The 22910-nt window shown below is 46.9% G+C and overlaps 1 protein-coding gene across 3 annotated transcripts in view; it reads right to left on the bottom strand.

Annotated features, from left to right (window-relative positions):
• Positions 1 to 22910, bottom strand: part of Tmtc3 (Transmembrane O-mannosyltransferase targeting cadherins 3) — a 329866-nt gene that overhangs the window by 23294 nt on the left and 283662 nt on the right. For all 3 annotated transcript variants that reach the window (XM_084602460.1, XM_084602461.1, XM_084602462.1), the window contains 2 exons: positions 6550 to 6707; positions 3383 to 3607 (listed from right to left, as the gene is read on the bottom strand). In XM_084602460.1, coding sequence (XP_084458586.1) covers positions 3383 to 3607; positions 6550 to 6707 — 383 coding nt within the window. The remainder of the gene's footprint in view (positions 1 to 3382; positions 3608 to 6549; positions 6708 to 22910) is intronic.

Raw genomic sequence — 22910 nt, 5'->3', positions numbered from 1 at the left:
CTGCCTTAAGTAGACAGGATGGTGAGGTCCCGAATTAGCCTAAATCTGAAGAAGGAACGCAATAGATTAGTAAGAAAGAAACCCATCAACGAATTAGCGGTGAGGGGGAGGGCAGAAGAGTTCAGGATCTCGCTACAGAATAGGTATTCAGCTCTAACTGAAGATGGCGACATTACCCTAGAGGCAAGGAACAATAACTTCAGAGATATCATTACTGAGTGCGCGGTAGAAGTAGGTGGTAGGATAGTTAGAGAGGATACCGGTAAGCTGTCTAAGGAGACGAAAGATTTGATTAAGAAACGCCAGAGTATGAAAGCTTCCAATCCAACAGACCAGATCGAATTGGCCGACATATCAAAGCTAATCAATAGCGCAAGGTGGCCGATATAAGGAAGTATAACATGGAGAAAATTGAGCATGCTTTAAAGAACGGGGGAAGCCTTAAAGCGGTAAAGAAGAAATTGGGCATAGGCAAAAACCAGATGTATGCGATAAGGGACAAGGCGGGCAATGTCATCACTAATATGGACAAGATAGTCAAAGTAGCCGAGGAGTTCTATACAGATCTCTACAGTAGCCAAAGTAGTCAGGACCGTAATGAGATTGGCGGTAGGGAAAAACAGTCAGACGTTCCACCAGTGACGAAGGACGAGGTCAAGAAAGCACTAGAAACTATGAAAAGGGGGAAATCAGCTGGAGAGGATCAGATAACTACAGATTTGCTGAAGGACGGGGGGGGATATCGTGCTAGAAAAACTGGCCACCCTGTATACATAGTGCCTGGTGTCATCGACGGTACCGGAACCATGGAAAAATGCAAACATTATCCTCATTCACAAGAAAGGGGACTCTAAGGACCTTAAAAATTACAGACCAATCAGCTTACTGTCTGTTACGTATAAGGTATTTACTAAGGTAATCGCTAATAGAATCAGGACAACCTTAGACTGCAATCAAGCAAAGGATCAAGCAGGGTTTCGGAAACGGTACTCTACTATCGATCATATCCATACCATCAATCAGGTGATAGAAAAATGCTCGGAATATAACCAGCCCCTATACATAGCATTCATTGATTACGAAAAAGCATTTGGCTCAGTTGAAACCTTGTCGGTGATGCAGGCATTGCGAAATCAGGGGGTAGACGAGCTGTACGTGAAAGTGCTGGAAGATATATATAGTGGCTGCACAGCAACCATAGTTCTGCATAAAGAAAGCAACAAAATTCCCATAAAGAAAGGTGTTAGGCAAGGAGACACAATCTCCCCAGTACTATTCACAGCTTGTTTAGAGGAAGTATTCAGAGACTTGGAATGGGAGCAGTTAGGGATAAGGGTAGATGGAGAATACCTCAGTAATCTGCGATTTGCTGATGACATTGCCTTGACATGATGTAAGAGGGCCCATATATGGATACTGTGGAAAGCAGCATCCAAGAGACTTCTGAGGTACTAGAATCTTTTGAGGAATTCGTATTTGCAGATGTGGATCTTGTATGCTCCCAAAGAGCTTACAGACTGTGCAATTCTCGCACAAGTAATGGCACATGTGCCATAGAGGATGACTATGAGGACGTTTTAGAGGAAAAGTGTCAGCATCTGAGGGTGACAAGCAAGTAAGAGTGTTTCAAAGGTATTAAAGCAATAGGAAAGGTTGCGAAGTGAAGTGCTTTACCTCCAGAATTTGGGAAGGAACACACTCTGCACTCACAAAAATACATACTTGTATGAATAACTTCTTTAAGCTTTCCTGAACAATTTCCTGTTAATGCGTGTAAATGCATTTATATGTTGATGTGCAGTAAACTGATGAACACAGTGCTTTTAGAATTTTTGGTTACAAGAGACCTTGCTTACGAGACATCTTTTCAGGTCCCTTGAGTGTCTCTTGTAACGAGGTTTTACTATAAAAGAATCAGTGTTACATAATGGGTGGGAACCTTAAAATCTTTTTAGTGTACTACAGTTGTGTCTCTGATCTGCTCTCATTTCTGTTTGCCATTTTCCTTTCTTAATTTGCTTCCCCGACTCCCGTCATGTCTTTCCTCCTGCTTATTTCATCATTGTATGTGTTCCTTTCCACTGATATAAGTCTCCTGCGACTTTGCCAGCTACAAGTTCTGTTCTGGGTTACTTCCAATTGTACATCTTTTTTTAGCAAAAGTGTAATAACCTAATTGTAGCATGATGACCTTCCTGTATGCCAACAGAGATGAGTTAAATATGTGTAGCTCATTCATGACTGCTGCTTTTCTTGCCAAACACGCGTAAGCACCCAGTCCCTTTGGAGCCTCTAAAATCAGTTAGAAAATCAGTTCTTTCACTTCTCACAATAGTAATGTTGATTCGACGGCGCGTCCAACGTCAAAGAAAATGCAAAAAAGGAACAGTCACCAGCAAAAAATGTATAAAAGAATGATGTACCAATACAGACAACTAATTTAGGCTGATTGTTGATGAATGGTTTCAACTACTGTTATAAATAAGTGAACCTTAAACAATTCTAACTTTGCTGATTCTAAACCACTAATAAATGGTTAATTTCTGTGGTCCCGTAGTGCACGTTTCACTGGTTAATTTGAGCTGGTAACTTGCACTACGGGAGGATACAACATAAATAAACTGCGGTTGCCGACTACCGGCCATGGTACATGGCATGTGTATCACTCTGCTGAACAATAAGTGAAATCAATTTTTGACATTTGACTATACCAAACAAGCAAGAAGAAATGAAATTATTCAACTTCTAAGTTTAGCCTGACAGTTGGCTTTTTAGACAGGTAAAAAGGTTGGTCGGTTTATGAGGTTTAACATCCCAAAACGACTAAGGCTAATGAAAGGCTCTGGAAATTGAAGGGCTCTGGAAATCGGCCACCCGGGGTTCTTTAACGTGCACTAACATTGCTTTTAGCCTCCAAAAAAAAGAAAGGAAAGGGATGGGTAAATAGGAAAGCTTTAACAGCAGACTACTTTCGTTCCCAGGAGCAATTCTGTGCGGCAATTACTGCACCTGACTATATCTTATTAATAAGAAAACTTAAAGCCACCCTCATCATCAGCCTGACTGCTCCCACTGTGGAGCAAAGGTCTCCCCCATATCCCTTCAATTAACCCAGTGCGAGCTGGAGCTGCTTTAGCTCCACAAACTAGGCTGCTACGTGCAAGATCGGGAGCCCCAGAGTTAGAACGGTCAAGCATGTAATGGGAGCCCAAGGCTGCATTAAGCATGGTATAAATCGGACTCTTCAATGCTTTGCACGCCATCGTGTGGAAACCGGTGGCACTATGACTTGGTGTGTAACACATTGATATTATGCACATAAAAGTGACTCCCTGCAGTTCACTGAAGACAAGTGGCAAGGCGCCGACTGGTGTCCATGTACCTGGCTGCCTTGAGGAAGTACTCGAGTGCCCGGGCATAGTCCCCCTGTCCCTCCAGGGCGTGGCCCACGTTGTTGTACAGCTTGGCATTCTGTCCGTTGACCTTGAGGCCCGCCATGAAGATGCTGTACTCGGACTCCCATTCGTAGTTGCGCACAAACGTCTTCACGGAGTGCGTCGTGAGCAGCAGGAGGAGCCCGAACCACAAGAAGTTCTTGATAAGCCGACTGGGGGAGAAAAAAGGGGTGAACAGATAATTTCCATGTGTGATGCAAGAACCACAATGTGAAATGGTAAAGCTGTATGGATATTTGAGGTCCTCAACTACATTTAAGCCCGCTGCACTTCAACGTTTTATGGCTCCACCTTTCAGAAAAGGAAGGGCACACTATAGAAACACTTGAACCAGACAGAAGAGTAACTGGTGATTGCTCTTGGCGACGTTATCGAAAGGTAACATATTTTACAATTGAACCACCTCTGCAGTTTGCAGAGTTGTTGAATGATCAAAACACCCAACTCGATTATAGCGCTTCCCTAACTGTGTAGTCATGCAACTCTTCGCGAAAGCTCCTCTTATTCCCTTGAGCCAAATTCTGTGCAGTGCACGATCTCAGAGCATGTTAAGAACTCCATGCAGTCAAAATTCTCCTGTACCCTCCATACGGCATCTCAAATAGCATAAGCAGCTTTAGGATATTAAACAGCATAAACTACTATAAACACTTTTTCTGTCATATTCCTTTGTGAGAAGGAGCCATAGCAACACTAATTAGAACCAAAACTGACAGTGAGTAATATCACAAAGATGCTAACCTGGATAAAATTGAAATTTTAATTGTGGTGGCACGACATGAAATTGTGAAGGTCTATCATACTGCTTAATATTAAATATCTATTTATTATCGTCAGCTTTGTATTTTTCATTTTTGTATCAATGTGTGTTTACCATCGTCAGAGGTTAGCTTGAAATTTTGAATCTAATCTGTAGTACTGGTCATCGTTCCAAATTTATATAGTTGCTTACCCTTTTTTTTCTTTAGCCCTTCCTTTTTCAAATGTACTTCTCAATTAACTTGAGTTTAAAATATGAATCAAATGAAATAGGATTCGGTACACTTTCTTTGTGCAGCTAGTTTGCTAACATCTTATCCATGCCCAAATTCAAGCATTTTAATTTTATTTACCGCGAGTTGTGCTGGGGTTTACATGCTATTACTGTTTTGTGGTAATAGTTTAGTTTTGTGCAGGATAACCAGAAAAGTGAACTAAGTACATATGTCATGACCGTTAGTTGCTGAATCTGTCCTGTTCTATGCCAAACTAGAAGCTTTTTCACATTCAATGTCTCCAGTCATTTAACAGCAACATTAGTATGAAAACATGGATCTTTCCTTGAATTTTGGAATGAAATAACAGATGAGCACAGTAATATGCAGCAGTCTGCAGTGATGGGCAGGAATATTCTTGAGCTGACTTCGACGTAGGACAAAATTAAATTTGGAGAAGCCTTCTCTAACACGGAGAAACAGCATAAAAATATGAATACATAAAAGACTTTTTTAAATATGGCAACACATGCTGCATGAAGACTTTAGGCAGTTGTACCTCTCAGACAGGTCTGCATAATTTATTTATTGTGCCAAATTATACTCAGAGTTTAGCAAAGAAAATTATTGAAATTTTGTATTGTTAGCATTAGTGGAAATTTTTCCAAGTAAAATTGTGAAGAATGCTGCAAAAGCCCCGTTCCAGTTTTATTTTTTGCTTCAATCAATATCGCTTTGGCCGAGACTCCTAAATGGGAATATATAATCTTGTGTTGTGATGCTAGCATTCCTAAATACACTTATGTTGAATGAAGTCGGTCAGGAAAAAAGCTTGCCCACTTTGCTTGGTTAGAGTTGTTACGCTGCAGCTGGGGTACGATTATGCCGTTACCATTTCAAGGCATAGCACAGGACAACATGGCCACGCCTCTCGGCCATGCACTTGAAGTGCTTGCGACAAACAGACTCTGTTTGCTGAGATGTCTTTGCACCATAACATAACTGAGCCTCATGTGGTGAAAGAAATTCAGCAGTAGCACAAGCTCGAGATCACGAGTGCACGTGTGGCTCGATGTAGTTAGAACTTGTGTATATACGAACCCACTTCCTTCACAAAAAGTGCAAGTCAGCATGGTTCTACTGTACAAACATACTGAAAGCTCTGTTGCTGATGGTACTACACATTACAGCAAACATGATCAAGCTATCCCCATGGAGTGTGGGCAAAACCTTTCTTGTGGTCTTACAGTGGGTTTATGGTGTACATGACGGTGCTATGCAAATTCCCAATTAATCTAGTAGGATTTGAAAGCAATTTTTTATTGTTTGTCCCGTTCACTTGGGATGGTGCCTGCAGCAGTGCTAAAGAATGTTTGCAGAACACACGTATGCAGCAAAAGTAGGCAGCAAAGGGATAGAAAACAAAATGGGATGAGGTTGGATTTCATAGGCCATCTTTCGTAGCTCACATTCAGTGAAGGAATAGAGGCAGTAACCTTGCTCACTCTAGGCTGCTGCAGAATAATAGTTTAGTTTAATCTCGGCATAATTTCTTAAATAACCCCCTGTTTGCAGCAGCACATAGCAGGTTTAGTGCAATGATGAACGTTGGGGCAATTGGTGCAGCATTTCCACAACTGAGTCTGGTTAACTACTCCACTCCTGTTGACAGAAGTTTAAAAAAATGTAAAAAAAAAAAAGATATTTGAAATATGTCACTGAAAAACACATAGCAATGTTCAAAAGGGGGGTCATATCAAGAAACTAGCTATTCTGGCAATGAACTTTTCAAGAGTTGGTTTATTGAATAAACTGTCCATAAACCATTTTCCTTCTAGAAATGGGGCTGCTGAACAGTGGCTGAGGTGAGAATCTAGTGGCTATTTAAAGATATGTGTACACCTGGACATCATAATGATGCAAGTACGCAGAACCTCACTAAAATGAAACAAAAGATCTCCACATTCACAAAAGGTAGACCACTTATACTGGTGCAATAGTACAGCACTGTCCCTGACAAGAGACTATCTTTTTCAGTTATTTGTTCTGCCCTGAAAAATGCCATTAAGTGTGGACATGTCGTATGTTGAGTAACGTGCAAGGAGAGCACATGCACCCACCTGTCGGCATGGTTCTTGAGCAGCGTGTGCCAGCCATGTGCGACGAGGAGGCAGAAGCCCATGCTCGGCATGTACAGGATGCGCTCGGCCACCACGAAGCCCACGGGGAAGAACAGGTTGGACGCTGGCAGGAAGGGAAACACCAGCAGCGAGAGGCTCTGCGTATGCCACAAGCAATTATGTGAACCCCTGCGTAGTATGTTCTTACATAAAAACAGGCATTTTAGAAATGGTTGGCACTGTTGGGATCTGTGTAAATCAGCTAGAGATGCCATATTTTGTTAGCGCATTTATTCCTTAAAATGATGCGTAAAACTTAAATAATTTATACTAGTTTTTATACAGGAAGGACCTGCACAAACCTGGGTGGAGCTGTGATACCACCGCTAAATGCAGTAAGCACTCCTTAATTCGGCTTTTTAAGAGACCAGAAAAAATATCCGACTTAACCTATACCTAAGACTATTAAATGAACCCATATATATGACAGTAATTTTATCTGATGAACATCTGCGTAGTGGCTGTCTGCATTTGAGATGAATCCGAAGTGCGAATAACGTTTCTGCCTGGTTACACGAAGTGCTTCGCTTTGAGCACACTGTCGGGAAGGCCCTCAACCCAAAAGGGAAGGTCCCTGTTCACAAAAACGACCCCGTCGCGTTTTGAGGATGCTTCACTGTATAGAAAACCGCGTGCCACATAATTTCACTTCCTTTTGCAGGACCATTTACTAATGCGCAGACCACGTTAAAGAGAAAGTTTGGACAGACACCACAGTGGCGTGAAGGAAGATGCCTTTCGCCAAGGCCTTACAGCTGGACTTCGTGCACCAAGCGGCAAAGGCAGCAGATTGATCATGGTGCACGCCGGCAGTGAGAATAGATTCGTAGAAAACGCGTGCCTGATCTTTCGCGCTACAAAAGGAACTGCCGATTACCACACCGAAATGGATGTTGCTCGATTCAAAAAGTGGTTCATGGAACAATTAGTGTCGAACATTGATCAAAACAGTGTAACAGTGATGGATAACACTCCGTACCATAGTGTGCAACTAGAAAAAGTACCAACTTCGCTTAATCAAAAAAGTGTAATTGAATCTTGGTTGACAGAAAAAAAAAAGCATCCCGTTTTCGGGCGACTAGCTAAATGCGGAACTGCTGCAGGTTGTAAACCAAAGCAAACATCGATATTCTGGGTACCGCATTGATGCCCTGGCAATGAGTGCTGGCCACGACGTAGTCCGGCTGCCTCCTTATCATTGTGAATTTAACCCAATTGGGCTGGCGAGGAGCCAAGTGAAATGCTACGTCGCTGCCAACAACAGTATGTTCACTCTGTCTGCAGTAGAAAAACTTGTGAACGAAGGGGTCTCCCGCGTTACAAGAGAGAATTGGTCTGTGCCCATATTGTACGCTTTGAAGAAGAAGCATAGGAACATGATGGAGTAATTGACACGCAGCTGGATGCCATTATAATTTCTCTGGACTCGGAATCTAGCTCATCCAGCGAAATAAATGGCGTGGAAGGATTAGAAGGGGGGCAGCAAGATTGCCGATTAAGGTGAATTTCTTATTATTTCTGCTGAAAACTATTGCCACGTTGTGCGGTGACAGTGTTGTGGAGCATCCATATATTTTTGTTAATTTATCCAACTACAGTGCTGTGTTTACGCAGAAAAACTACCTGCTGTGGTGTGATCTACTGGTGCAAGCATTTGTTGAATGCTATACTTAGACACACATACAATAGACATAGTTTCTACGAGCATTAGCAAAGATCAATTCAGGCGCTGTCTCTTTTTCACAATTTACTTTTTATTTTTCATGAAAACCTAACAGTATATCGCGCATTACTGCATGTTAGTGATGGCTTCTAGTACTAAAAAATAGGTAAGCTACCAATAAAGTATGGTACTTTGTTAGTGAAAAATGTGCGAGCCAATATCTATAATGCCTTACTGAAAGTTGCTGCACACGCACGGTCGATTGCACATATAAACAAAAACAGCAATGTCTGTAAGTTCTCGTCTGGCTCCTCGTCATTAATGATGGCTACAATGCTTGCGTGAACCTATTAAAAAAAAAGAGAGATATCGGACTGACCAGTTTTTTTTACTTATTTGCTTGACTGCTGTAAAGACCCTTGAGCTGCATAACTGGTTTACCCGGAGCTTTCGCACAGTCGAGTGGGCTGGTTTCGAGGCTTTTAAGGTGACACCTGATTGATTTATAGGAAGGGAGAGGTGCTGTAACTGTCTCACATTTTCTGCGGACACCTCAACCGCGCTGTAAGGGAAGGGAGGAGGGCGGGAGTGAAGGTGGAAAGAGAGAAAGAGGAGCCGGAGGAGGGCAACGAGTAATTTCGACCACCTTAGTATCTGTAAGTGCGCTGACATCACAAAGCACACGGATGCCTCTTTGTTTCCCCTCCATCGAAACGCGGGTTCAAACCCGGATACTCTGGCACAGTAGTCGGGCGTCTTACCCCTGCACTGAGCACAGTAGTCGGGAATACTTATATGAACTAATTAATTTATAGGAAGCACTGGGCACAGTAGTCGGGAATACTTATATGAACTGATTAATTTATAGGAAGGGAAAGGCGCGGTAACTGTCTCACTTGTTTTCTGTGGACACCTCAACCACGCAGTAAGGGAAGGGAGGAAGGTGGGAGTGAAAGTGGAAAGAGAGGAAGAGGAGTAATTTCGACCACCTGGGGATCTTTAACGTGCGCTGAAATCGCACAGCACACGGACGCCTCTTTGTTTCGCCTCCATCGAAACGCAGCCGCCGAGGTCGGGTTCGAACCCGGGTACTGCGGCACAGTAGTCGGGCGTCTTACCATTGCACCACCCCGGCGGGGCACAGTAGTCGGAATACTTATATGAATCATCTGTAGCGAAAACAACCAGAAAATCGCAGCTGATGATTGGTTCATAGGAAGGGAAAGGGCGCGGTACCTGTCACACTTGTTTCTGTGGACACCTGAACCACGCCGTAGGAGAAGGGAGGAAGGTGGGAGTTAAAGTGGAAAGAGAGAAAGAGGAGCCGTAGTGGAGGGCTACGGATTTCGACCACCTAGGGATTAACGTGCGCTGACATCGCACAGGAGCCGTAGTGGAGGGCTACGGCGTAATTTCGACCACCTGGGGATTAACGTGCGCTGACATCGCACAGCACACGGACGCCTCTTCGTTCTCGAAGAGGCGTCCGTGTGCTGTGCGATGTCAATGTTAAAGATCCCCAGGTGGTCGAAATCACTCCGTAGCCCTCCACTATGGCTCCACTTTCAAGCCCGCCTTCCTCCCTTCCCTTACGGCGCGGTTCAGGTGTCCACAGCACCTTTAGTGTGACAGATACTGCGCCTTATCCTTCCTCTGAACCAATATAAAAAAGCAGGACTGTGACGTCATCACATCGGGCGACGAATTAGAACCGGCATGAAATTTTAAAGCCAGTGACCTCACAAAAATAAATAATTTGGATTACGGCGGATAGCAATGTATTAAGAGTGCTCTTCATAAGAGTGGATTAAGTTGCTTTTTGAAGTATTGCAATAAATTATACAAGGGGGATTGAAGTTTGAATAGAGTGGGTTAGTGGTGAATTCTGAGGGGTTACTGAAGTGGATGAAAACGAGCTAGGGTGAAATACGGCTTTCACCCTATTTTTCGCTTACCTGTTTGCGTTATAGTAATGAGCAGGCTAGAATCGTTTCCAGACGACTGCAGAACCACGCAGAATTTCCTGTGCCGATATCAAGACCTATACTTCTGCGAACACTTCCTGGTGGCAGTGATCGCAGCAGTGGCGCTCAGCTTCCTCTCCAGTGCACTCATCGCCGCCCGTATAAGGCGATGATGAGAGCACGTCGTGTCAGTCGCAAAGGCCGTCAGCTATATTGTCATTGTTTCTCATGGAAGCCTCCAGATTACTGAGCGCGCTATTTCTCTTGCTGGAAGTAAATCTGTTTAGCAATCGAGAAACGAAGTCACGAGCAAGATGCTGCGATGAGATCCGTTGGGAAACGCCGCAACGGCTAACCACGTGTTGAAGTGAACCAGAAATTTTAGAATTTTCCAATTTTCCAAGGTACATCATGCAAATATTTTGCATTAATTAAAAGGCCCCTGAAACGCCATTTACGGTCGTATTTTGATGCTACAGGTGTTTAGAGATAGCCTTGGTGAGCATTGAGATGATATTCGAAAAGCTCTGGGTGCTAGCTATAATTTACAAATAACTTTTGAAAACTGCCGCTCGGAGCCGAGTAGGGCGACTCACCACCGTGCGTTTTCAGCCGCCCAGCCCATGCGACGTCAGTGCGACGTCAGTTATCATTGGCCATGGCCGTATGACGTCACTTGTACTTTTTGCATTTATAGATTTTAAAATAAGAACTATCGTTTCTTGAAGTGATATTTTATTCGTTTTTATTCGTTAGTTATTACTGTGCAATAAAAAAAATGTAAGAATTCTGCGCGCATCTCGATGGAAACAGAACACTGAAATCTCGGGATCCAAACTGCTGAATTGTAAGAATTCTGCGCGCATCTCGATGGAAACAGAACACTGAAATCTCGGGATCCAAACTGCTGGCCCCGCCGGGGTGGTGCAGTGATAAGACGCCCGACTACTGTGCCGGAGTTCCCGGGATCGAATCCCGGCCTCGGCGGCTGCGTTTCGATGGAGGCGAAACGAAGTGGCGTCCGTGTGCTGTGCGATGTCAGCGCACGTTAAAGATCCCCAGGTGGTCGAAATTACTCCGCAGTCCTCCACTACGGCCCCCCTTTCTCTCTATCCACCTTCAATCCCACCTCCATCGCTTCCCTCACGGCGCGGTTCAGGTGTCCACAGAGCAAGTGTGACAGATACTGCGCCTTTCCCTTCCCATGAACCAACCAACCAACCAACCAAACTGCTGCTGCTTTGCTTCTGGTTTGGAATGGGCCACCATTCCTGTGTAGTTGGCTGTAAAGCCGAAGACAGGAAAGATGTCACAATGCGACATCGTGTCCCAACAAAACAAGGTCTCAAATGGGAAAGCTGGCTCCAACGCATAGGGCTGTCATCTAAAAGTTTGTGGCCGCCACTCTGCCCCTACCCCGCCGGGGTGGCGCAGTGGTTACGGCGCTCGACTACTGTTCCCAAGGGCGCGGGATCGAATCCCGGCCTCGGCGGCCGCTTTTCGATGGAGGCGAAAAGCAAGGCGCCCGTGTGCTGTGCGATGATAGTGCACGTTAAAGAACCCCAGGTGGTCGAAATTTCCGGAGTCCTCCACTACGGCGTCTCTCATAGCCTGAGTCGCTTTGGGACGTTAAACCCCACAAACCAAACTTTGCCCCTCACGTATACGAGTACAACTCCAGTTTGACGCAACAAGCTGGCCTCAAAGTGAGACGTGAACGCCTGAAATCTGCGTTTCTGACTCAGTTTCTCCGTGGAATGGTAAGTTTTCTGAGTTGAGTTATTGTGCAGACAGTCTGTCATGGGAGTGCATGAAGCCTAACGCAAGTTTTGCAGGCGCTGATACCTTGCGCGCATTGTGTGGGAAAAACATTGAGATTTCGGCCGCTCTTGCGAGAGGACCGCAACTACAATTTGAGGCGAAGTTGAGCGTCGCCCTAATTTTTGTTTGTTTTCTCAGCCCTATTTGGCAGTTCCTTACCGCATTGCCCATATATGTCTGCCGCGGGAGAACAGAGATAAATAGCTGGAAAGTGCCATTTATATATAGCAGCCCTTTCAAACGTGCAGCACAGGCCACGCGTTGCGCTTTTTCTCGAATCCGCGGCAGCCCTTTGGTCTATATACTCGTCGACTCTTCAGGCGGGGAAGGGGGTGCCTTACCGGCTTATCGGCTCTTTCAACACGTGGGCCCCGGTCGACAAAACCGCCGGGCCGAACGCAGCCTGCATCGTCGTAATGCTGCTGCACGGATGCTGACGCAACTGTTACGAAGAGCACACACAACCCTGTGTATAGGTATACGCTCGTGCAGGCCTCTCTGAAGTCACTGCATATTGGATTTTGAAGCACTGTGCCGAAGAAGCGAGTGAACAAGACAACGCGCGTGGCACGAGAATTCGCTTCAGCGATGCTAGTACTCGCTTCAAAAGCCTCTCTGCTGCGTAGGGAAATCGCGCGAGCGGACTCGATCGAAGGCCTGCTGTCAAAACGAGCGCGGAGTGCGCTTATATACACGACACAGAGGGCCATCCAGTATTCCGAGAGGTAAAACTCCGCTACTCCAACGGTTATGCGTGTTTGCGGACCCTCGGGCAACGTGGCCGGAGCTGTTTGTCCGTTCTTGATTTTCTCGCCAGATCGCGCAGCAGACGACGCTAACGGCGGACGCACGCTTGGAACGACGCCTATCTGATCCGTCACGCGACACCTTTTCACTGCAACTGCAGGAATTGCTTGGGATTTTGTTCGAATAACTACAGGTTTGTGCGTTTACGGCTGGCGACGAGGGAACACGTAAAATGGCAAACTCCGCGTGCGTGCCGCACTAAGCAAACCGTTGCCTCACCGTTAACATTTTGGCGTTGACTCGTTGGTCGTTGGGAAAGGGAGAAGACAACTTAAACCGCGTCGTGAGGAGAGGGAGGAAAGTAGGCGTTAAAGAATAACAGAGAAAGAGAAGCCCATATGCTCTGGAATAATGTCAGCCGGTTGTTGTTGCTGTAGGAAGATGGAAAATAAAATGCACGGGCCTGCTACTGGCTCTGCAGCTGAGCCACCTCCGCTGCCTCGTGCGGACAGGAGAGATAATAAAGAAAGAAAAAGAAGAGGAGAGAAAGACGTCCGTCGCAACTAGGGTGTCTCGATGCGAAAAAAAAAGGGTAGAGTGACCCTTTCAAAGAATGTCCCCACCCTCCACGGAGCGGACGAGGGGGCGCGCGCATCGAAGCACCCTAGTCACAACAGCCGTCGTCCACCACCTAAGCGGTCGCAGATGCAATGACGACCTAGAACGGATAAAAGGTTTGGTTTGTGGGGTTTAACGTCTCAAAGCGACTCAGGCTATGAGAGACGCCGTAGTGGAAGACTCCGGAAATTTCTACCATCTGGGGTTCTTTAACATGCACTGACATCGCACAGCACACGGGCGCCTTGCTATTCGCCTCCATCGAAAAGCGGCCGCCGAGGCCGGGATTCGATCCCGCGTCCTTGGAAACGGTAGTCGAGCGCCGTAACCACTGCGCCACCCCGGCGGGGCAGAAGAGATAAAAATTCGGTGGCAGGATAGCCCCCATCGCAAGCGGCATTGACCTACCAGTCCCAGCCCCGTAGGACCAGGAACAGCCACCCTTCACCACCTCCCCCACTACGCCCGCACACGATTTGGAACCAAAATTGCGGCCAATCGTTCTTTGCGAATCATTCAGGATGGTGCCACACCATTTCACTCCCTGCTTAGCCTGCATCTGCTAATCAAATTGGAGGATGGTTTGTTATAGGTAGAGGAAACGGCATATACCTCGAATTGCGTGTCATTGTTGTGTTGTAAACATTGGTGTCCACCGACAAGCGAGACCGATACTGCACCTTCCTTTCCCAAAACACCAAACCAACCAAGGAAGTCCGTCTACAGAACCGAAGTACCCGGGTTCGAACCCGAACGCCGGCAGCTGCATTTCGATGGAGGTGAAAAGGAGAGGCGCCCGTATGCTGCGTGATGTCAGTGCACGTTAAAGGTCCCCAGGTGGTTGAAACTACTACGTAGCCCTCCACTACGGCTTCTGTTTCTCGCTTTCCTCGTTCTCTCTCACTTTCCTCCCCCCTTCCCTTACGGCGCGGCTCAGGTGTCCGCAGAAACAAGTGTGACAGATACAGCGCCTTAGTTTTCCTATAAACTAATTGTTAGCATTATTGCCCCGCCGGGGTGGTGCAGTGGTAAGACGCCCGACTACTGTGCCGGAGTACCCGGGTTCGAACCCGACCTTGGCGGCTGCGTTTCAATGGAGGCGAAACGGAGGCGTCCGTGTGTTGTGCGATGTCAGCGCACGTTAAAGATCCCCAGGTGGTCGAAATTACTCCGTAGCCCTCCACTACGGCTCCTCCTTCTCTATTTCCCCCTTCACTCCCATATTCCTCCCTTCCCCTACGGCGCGGTTGCTGTGTCTACAGAAAACAATCCTCACCTTGCAGGTCATTTAATTGTGCCTAATTTTTCTGCGGTTTGATGTTTTGTTACAGAATGAATGAATTTTTAAAAATTCCCATTTCGTGGTTTTGACCTGCCCGCAGGTGGCAATTATCATTCATATCATTCCGATGATCTAACAATATTTATTATCCGCAAATTAGTGCGATATATTTTACCACGAAGCAATACTGTGTACTACTATGTTTTAGCGCGATAGCTTACTAGGGTGCTGTTTCGCTGAAAAAAAATTAGAGCGTCTCTTAGATTTCTCTGAAGAGAAGAATGGAGAAAGCCTACCCTTCCTATCCTATAATTCGCCTCCCATCGTTAGCATCTTGTCGGCACTCGTTGCAGTGATACGTATAATTGGTTTACAGGAAAAGAAAGGCGCAGTATCTATCACACACTCTCCGGCAAGTGTTTTTGGACGGTGCACCAGCACTCCTGTCGCGTGGCGTTCCTTGGCGCGCGTTCAAGTGTGGCGTTGCAGACGGCAGGGACGCTTCCCGCCTCGGCCAATCAGAACGCTGCAAAAGCGGGACACACTTTGTCCACGACAGCATGAGCCAATAAAGGCACCGGGGTGGTGCAGTTAGTTGTAAGACGCCCGACTACTGTGCCGGAGTACCCGGGTTCGAACCCGACCTCGGCAGCTGCGTTTCGATGGAGGCGAAACGAAATTACTCCGTAGCCCTCCACTACGGCTCATCTTGCTGTGCGATGTCAGCGCACGTTAAAGATCCCCAGGTGGTCGAAATTACTCCGTAGCCCTCCACTACGGCTCATCTTTCTCTCTATCCACCTTCTCTCCCACCTTCCTCTCTTCCCTTACGGCGCGGTTGAGGTGTCCACAGAAAACAAGTGAGACAGTTACCGCGCCTTTCCCTTCCTATAAATAAATCAGTTAAATCAGTCCACAGAAAGCAGGTGAGAGAGTTACCGCGCCTTTCCCTTCCTATAAATCAATCAATCAATCAAAGGCTTTCGCCTTAAAAAGCCCGAACGTGTAGAAATGAAATTCTCGCTGATCTGCGACGACGTGATGTTCCAGCCACGTGACCTACCGTGAATAAATTAATCTGGCAAGAATTATGAAGTACGAGCAGTGATTACGGGACGTCTTTCCACCTGCGTTACGTAGGACCTGTGAAAACAAGAAATGAAATAATTGCGCTAAAAAGATAAACGCTTGACAAGGGGCTCGAGCCGCCGCCCCATGGGTCGTGAATCGTGCCCCCCTCGGCCCTGAGAAACAATCGTTGAGTGCAACAGTTTACGGGCTTTATGCGACCGCATCGTATACCGCGCGGAGGGTGAAGGGTGGCAGTTCCGGGCACCACGAGGCTGGGACGGTAGGTCAACGCTGCTTACGGCGGGGGCTAGCCAGCTACCGAATTTTATCTGCTGTAGGCCGTCATTGCACCCGCCACCTGGTGATGGACGACGGCTGTTGTTGCGGCGCGCGTTTCCTTCCCTCTTCTTTTTCCTTTCTTCCTTATTTTCTCTTCTTTCCACACGAGCATAGCCACCTCTATGACACGAGGCAGCGGAGGTGGCTCAGCTCCAGAGCCAGTAGCAGACAAGTGCATTTTGTTTTCCGTCTTCCTACAGCCACAACAGACACGCTCGCATATTCTTAGCCTACTTAACCGTTCGCAGAACTTCTTTGTTCTATAAGAAAACGCGGAAGGCTTGCATGACACATGTACGTGGCAAGGAATTAACTGGTGTTTGAAAACCTCATGCCAAGCAAAGCACACGGGACATGGACACAGGAAGAGCTTTTGAGCGCAACTATAGCGGGTGCAATCACTCAACGGTACAGAATAGAATTAGAAGAGTTCTTTGTCCTTATCGTCGGGCCCATTTCACCACCAAGTGTCAGTTGAGACAGAGACATACAGAGTAGAGTCAAAAGTAACCAGGCTGCTCCGAAGGCTGCCGGAGTAGGCGCGCGGCCATGAGGCGGCGTTGCGTTCTCTGTGCTCGTCAGCTCCGAGGGTGCAGCAGCTGAAGTAGCTTCGTACCTTCACTCTCGCTCTTTGGATGATCAAACCTAGGCTCGTGTGATATGTACGCTGCCATTTCACGTGTGCGAAGCTCGGTTGTGCTGAGCGATGGCGTTCAGTATAACGGCAGTGCTATTCGCTCTTCTTGGTAACTGCGGCTAACAAAAAAATGGCTGAGGCTTAGCTTGGTTAAGCCTGGTCAGATGCGAAGCATATTGATTGCTAAACTCGGCTTTCCATGGTTACACTTGGCTAAACTTTTCTTTCCTTGGTTACACGTGCTTTTACACGGTTTAAACTTGGAATCCACAATGTTTTCCCATCGCATAAAACTACGTAATAGCATGACTCGTTCATCTCTAATCTAACTGTGTTACCGACACGCACAACGAACATGTCGTCCCCCAGGCCAACGATACTCGATTGCCACTACGCGAATATGTACGCAAAGCAAAAGCTCTTAGAACACCGACGTGCTAAAGGAATCAACAATTTTGATTTCTTCGGCAACAACACGGTCGTATGGGAAAGCCTCTCCGTAAACTGCCCGTCTCTCCTATGTCGTGACGTCAGCGTATCACGTGGTGTGACGTTACCATACCACGTGGTCCGCACGGCGTGCAACCGCAGCCGACGGCGCGAGCCGGTCCCCCGTCCCTCCTCTGTCGTGACGTCAGCGTACCACGTGGTGTGACGTCACCATACCACGTGGTCCGCACGGCGTGCAACCGCAGCCGACGGCGCGAGATGGACCCCCGTCTGTCCTCTGTCGTGACGTCAGCGTATCACGTGGTGTGACGTAGCATTCCACATTCTTTGCACGGCGTGTAACCGTCACGAAGGGCTGTGGTTTACCTCTAGCAATATGCTTCGCATAAAAACAGTTGCCAGTGGGCACGTTGAGGCCTGCAGCGGTGGCGTAGCGGTAGAACATCCGCCTCGCATGCAAGAGGACCGAGGCTCAAATCCCGGTGCCGCGCAATTCTCCACCGGATTAAAAAAAAAGACAAAAAAAATTGCGTGTCGATGGAATTGCATAAACAGGTTTGGGGTGCGACCTGATGCCGGTTAACACCTCCGGCAACGCACTCCCTCACCAGAACAGGAGAATTGGCCGCAACCTCTCATGATAAGCTCTACAAAACCCCGGCCCTCAGTCACCAGCGGCTGCGGAACAACTGACCACGGCGGCGGTGAGACCTGTGATGCAGCAGGGGGTGCTAAGAAAGCCTGGCTCCGCTGGACAGGCCGCCATTGGAAACTGACCCTGGCAACGTTTAATGCTAGAACCCCAGCTAGTGAAGCTAGTTTAGCAGTGCTCTTACAGGAACTAGAAGGTATTAAATGGGATGCCATAGGGCTTAGTGAGGTTCGGAGGCCGAATGAGGCATATACTGCACTGTACTGTGCATGTACTGTGGGCATGTACTGTGTTATCGAGGTTTACCGGAGAGGCGAGAACTAGGAGTAGGTTTACCTGTCAATAAGCATATAGCGGGTAATATCGATGAACTCTATAGTATTAATGAGAGGGTGGCAGGCATCGCAATTAGGCCTAATAAGCGGTATAAACTGCAGGTTGTAGAGGCCTATGCACCCACATGTAGTCATGATGACCAGGCAGTTGAAAGCTTCTACGAAGATGTAGAATCGGCAATGCGAAAAGTAAAGATGGGCGACTTCAATGCCAAGGGAAAAAGCAGGCAGGAGACAAGGTGACTGTGGCATTGGCTCTAGGAATAGCAGGGGGGAGTTACTAGTTGAGTTTGCAGAGCGCAATAACTTACGAATCATGAATACCTTCTTCAGCAAACGGAAGAACTGGAAATGGACATGGAAAAGTCCGAACGGGGAGACTAAAAATGAAATCGACCTCATAATGTGTTCAACCCCCACCATTATGCAAGATGTAGAGGCAATCGGTAAAGTGCGATGCGGTGACCACATGATGGTGAGGTCCCGAATTAGCCTAAATCTGAAGAAGGAACGCAACAGATTAGTAAGAAAGAAACCCGTCAACGAATTAGCGGTGAGGGGGAGGGCAGAAGAGTTCAGGATCTCGCTACAGAATAGGTATTCAGCTCTAACCGAGGATGGCGACATTACCCTAGAAGCAAGGAACAATAATTTCAGAGATATCATTACTGAGTGCGCGGTAGAAGTAGGCGGTAGGACAGTTAGAGAGGATACCGGCTGTCTAAGGAGACGAAAGATCTGATTAAGAAACGCCAAAGAATGAAAGCTTCCAATCCAACAGACCGGATCGAATTGGCCGAGATATCAAAGCTAATCAATAAGCGCAAGGTGGCCGATATAAGGAAGTATAACATGGAGAAAATTGAGCATGCTGTAATGAACGGGGGAAGCCTTAAAGCGGTAAAGAAGAAATTGGGCATAGGCAAAAACCAGATGTATGCGATAAGGGACAAGGCGGGCAACGTCATCACGAATATGGATAAGATAGTCAAAGTAGCCGAGGAGCTCTATACAAGTCTCTACAGTAGCCAAAGTAATCAGGACCGTAATGAGATTGGCGGTAGGGACAAACATTCAGACGTTCCACCAGTGACGAAGGACGAGGTCAAGAAAGCATTAGAAACTATGAAAAGGGGGAAATCAGCTGGAGAGGATCAGATAACTACGGATTTGCTGAAGGACGGGGGGGGGGGGGGATATCGTGTTAGAAAAACTGGCCACCTTGTATACGCAGTGCCTGGTGTCATCGACGGCACCGGAACCATGGAAGAATGCAAACATTATCCTCATTCATAAGAAAGGGGACTCTAAGGACCTTAAAAATTAGACCAATCAGCTTACTGTCTGTTACGTATAAGGTATTTACTAAGGTAATCGCTAATAGAATCAGGACAACCTTAGACTTCAATCAAGCAAAAGATCAAGCAGGGCTTCGGAAACGGTACTCTACTATCGATCATATCCATACCATCAATCAGGGGATAGAAAAATGCTCGGAATATAACCAGCCCTTATACATAGCATTCACTGATTACGAAAAAGCATTTGACTCAGTTGAAACCTCGGCGGTGATGCAGGCATTGCGAAATCAGGGGGTAGACGAGCCGTACGTGAAAGTGCTGGAAGATATATACAGTGGCTGCACAGCAACCATAGTTCTGCATAAAGAAAGTAACAAAATTCCCATAAAGAAAGGTGTTAGGCAAGGAGACGCAATCTCCCCAGTACTATTCACAGCTTGCTTAGAGGAAGTATTCAGAGACTTGGAATGGGAGCAGTTAGGGATAAGAGTAGAAGGAGAATACCTCAGTAATCTGCGATTTGCTGATGACATTGCCTTGTTAAGCAACTCTGGAGATGAACTACAAATAATGATTGATGACCTAGACAGGAAAAGTAGAAAGGTAGGCTTGAAAATCAATATGCAGAAGACCAAGGTAATGTTCAACAGCCTCGGGAACGAACAGCAGTTTACATTAGGTAGCGAAGTACTGGATGTAGTAGGCGATTATGTCTACTTAGGACAGGTATAGTATAACTGCAGATCCGGACCATGAAAAGAAAATAACAAAAAGAATAAGATTGGGATGGAGCGCATGTGGCAAGCACTCGCAGATTATGACTAGCAACTTACCGGTATCGCTAAAGAGGAAAGTATACAACAGTTGCATCTTACCTGTACTCACCTATAGGGCTGAAACATGGAGGGAGGCTAACCAAGAGGGTTCTACCTAAGTTGAGGACAACCCAGAGGGCTATGAAACGAAAAATGGTAGAGGTAACATTAAGAGATATGAAGCGTGCAGAGTGGGTCAGAGAAATAACTCAAGTTACCGACATTCTAGTGGAAATTAAGAAGAAGAAATGGACATGGGCAGGACATGTAATGCGAAGAGAGGATAACCGATGGTCGCTCAGGGTAACAAACTGGATTCCAAGGGAAGGAAAGCGTAGCAGGGGGCGGCAGAAAGTTAGGTGGGCGGATGAGATTAAGAAGTTCGCAGGGGTCAAGTGAATGCAGCTAGCACAGAACCGGGTTAAGTGGAGAAATATGGGAGAGGCCTTCGCCCTGCAGTGGGTATAGTCAGGCTGATGATGATGATGATGATGACGTTGAGCTCTTGTTATGTTCTGGGACGAATGTGCTAGGTTTCCGAGACAATTTTGCCCCGAAATCAAGTGTTCCGCGATTGAGAGTAATAATGTGCGCCTAATGGCTAAGCTTGAGGAAGCTTTCATTATAGCTTGTTCAAACCCCAAATGCAAGAACTCATTCGAATCAGTCAATGCATTAATTTATACAAAGATCACCCATGACACTAACATACACTTTGCGAACCTAAAAAAGAGATAAGTGGGTTTCAAATGGTTCACAAGCTTTTCCATATCTTTGTTATGGAGCCACGGGGCGTTAAGTGGCAGGACGCAAGGCACCTCGAAAGAAGCATATCCATATTTCGAGGTGCGTTATCAATCCTTATTTTACAGGCGCATAAAACACACAGCAAAGCGCAATTGTGCTGGTGCGTTTAAGCAGCGGATGACAGAACGCAACCACTTATTATACAGTGAAAAACGCTACTTCTATCTGCTTCAGAAGGGCACGATTAGCCCTCGCCGGTCCCAACCGGACTTCCCACACGTGAAAACGAAGCCCGACACCATACGCGCTTAGTTTTAATCATCCAGAGAGCGCGAGAACTGGAAGACCCCGCTCGGCAGCAACAAGCCGTCCGCATGGAGGCCGAAGCCGCGAAGAGACAAAATCTTTTGTTAGCCTTTAGTCGCGGAGGCAGCCCCCATCCCAGGCCTGCGTGCCGGGGGGGGGGGGGGGGGGGGGTACGGGGCCTCTATTTAAAGTGGACAATAAAAGTTGTCATCCATCCATCCATCCTCGGGGCTGGCGAGCACCGACAAGCCCCAGAGAGCGCAACGCCGCCACACGGCCGCACGCCTGCTCCGGCAGCCTTCGGAGCAGCCTGCTTATTTTTGGCAAAGACGGTACATATTGCTCGGAATAGGTAACCTATTTCGACAGCCACTGGATGGACACAGGACTGATTAGCCTCCCTAGCGGATAACTAAGGCCTTCACTCCTTCGCGGGCGCTCCGGATATGCTTCGTCACTAGCCGACGCAATTGCGCACGGGGCGGTGGGTGCGAGGCCAGCAAAAGGCGCAGAATGGCGCTTCTCGTCGCTTTCTTTCTTTCCCTTTGCCGGTAATTGCAGGCAGTGATCGCTGAGGCAGCATTCCAATCAGCCTCGGCGACTCAGCGAAATGCGGGATCCGTGAAAAGCGTCCCATCCTTTTCCCGGATGAGCGAAGTCGAGCGAGTCAGTCCCCCTTCTCAACGCACCCATCTTGTGTGCCGCAGACAACGCCGCCGGAGCACTGCACGGGCTCGGGCTGGCCAAAAGTTTGAACATGACCCGTTTCGCCTGGCCTTGGCCGGGCCTGAAGTTGCGGGCCTAGGTCGGGCTTGGGTCCGTACACGAGGGACAATGCCTCGTTTTTTGATTCAGTATTGTAGAGTTAAGTTCACATGGTGCATTACAGCAGCCAAAAAGATGAAATAGTCACGATGCGCGCTTGGAAGAAATTAAGGCTTGCTAACTTATTTATTTACTTATTACCCGCCGTGGTGGCCCAGTGATTAAGGCACTCGACTACCGAGCCCTATAGTAGCAGTATGTGATCTTGGCCGTGGCGGCCACGCTTTGCTTGAGGCTTTGAACAATCCACGTGTGTGATGTGCGATGTCAGTGCGATGTCAGTTAGAGAACACCAGGTGATAGAAATGATCTGGAGTCTATAGCCTAACTCGCCTTGAGACGTACGCAAGCCCTTTTGCACTTCCTCTCTTCGTTCGGCTATGAATTGAACCTGCAAAATCGTGAAATCGCACGCTTTAAAAACTAGACATCGCAAGCCGTAAGCTATGCCACTGAATAAAAATTTTGAAATGTGAAGTAGTTCATTACACGTGAAATCCTCTTCATTTGATTCTTGGAACATCAAAGTTCCTTTATGCTATTTCAGCGCATTTACGAAATCATTGTTCAAGAAATTAAGGGGACACGATACTGCTTACAGCACCGCCTTTCATTCCGACAAAAATTTTATATTTTTTTTATTTAAGTTGGCTTTTGGAGAAAGGAAAGGCGCAATATCTGTCTAACTTCGCAATCGACACCTGCACTTATCTGAGGTATAATTATCG

Source organism: Amblyomma maculatum, chromosome 4 (assembly GCF_055883805.1).
Source record: "Amblyomma maculatum isolate TAMU_Amacu chromosome 4, ASM5588380v1, whole genome shotgun sequence".
Lineage (NCBI taxonomy): Eukaryota > Metazoa > Arthropoda > Arachnida > Ixodida > Ixodidae > Amblyomma > Amblyomma maculatum.
Note: the sequence above shows the minus strand (reverse complement) of the source record. Positions and strands in the feature narration are given on the sequence as shown.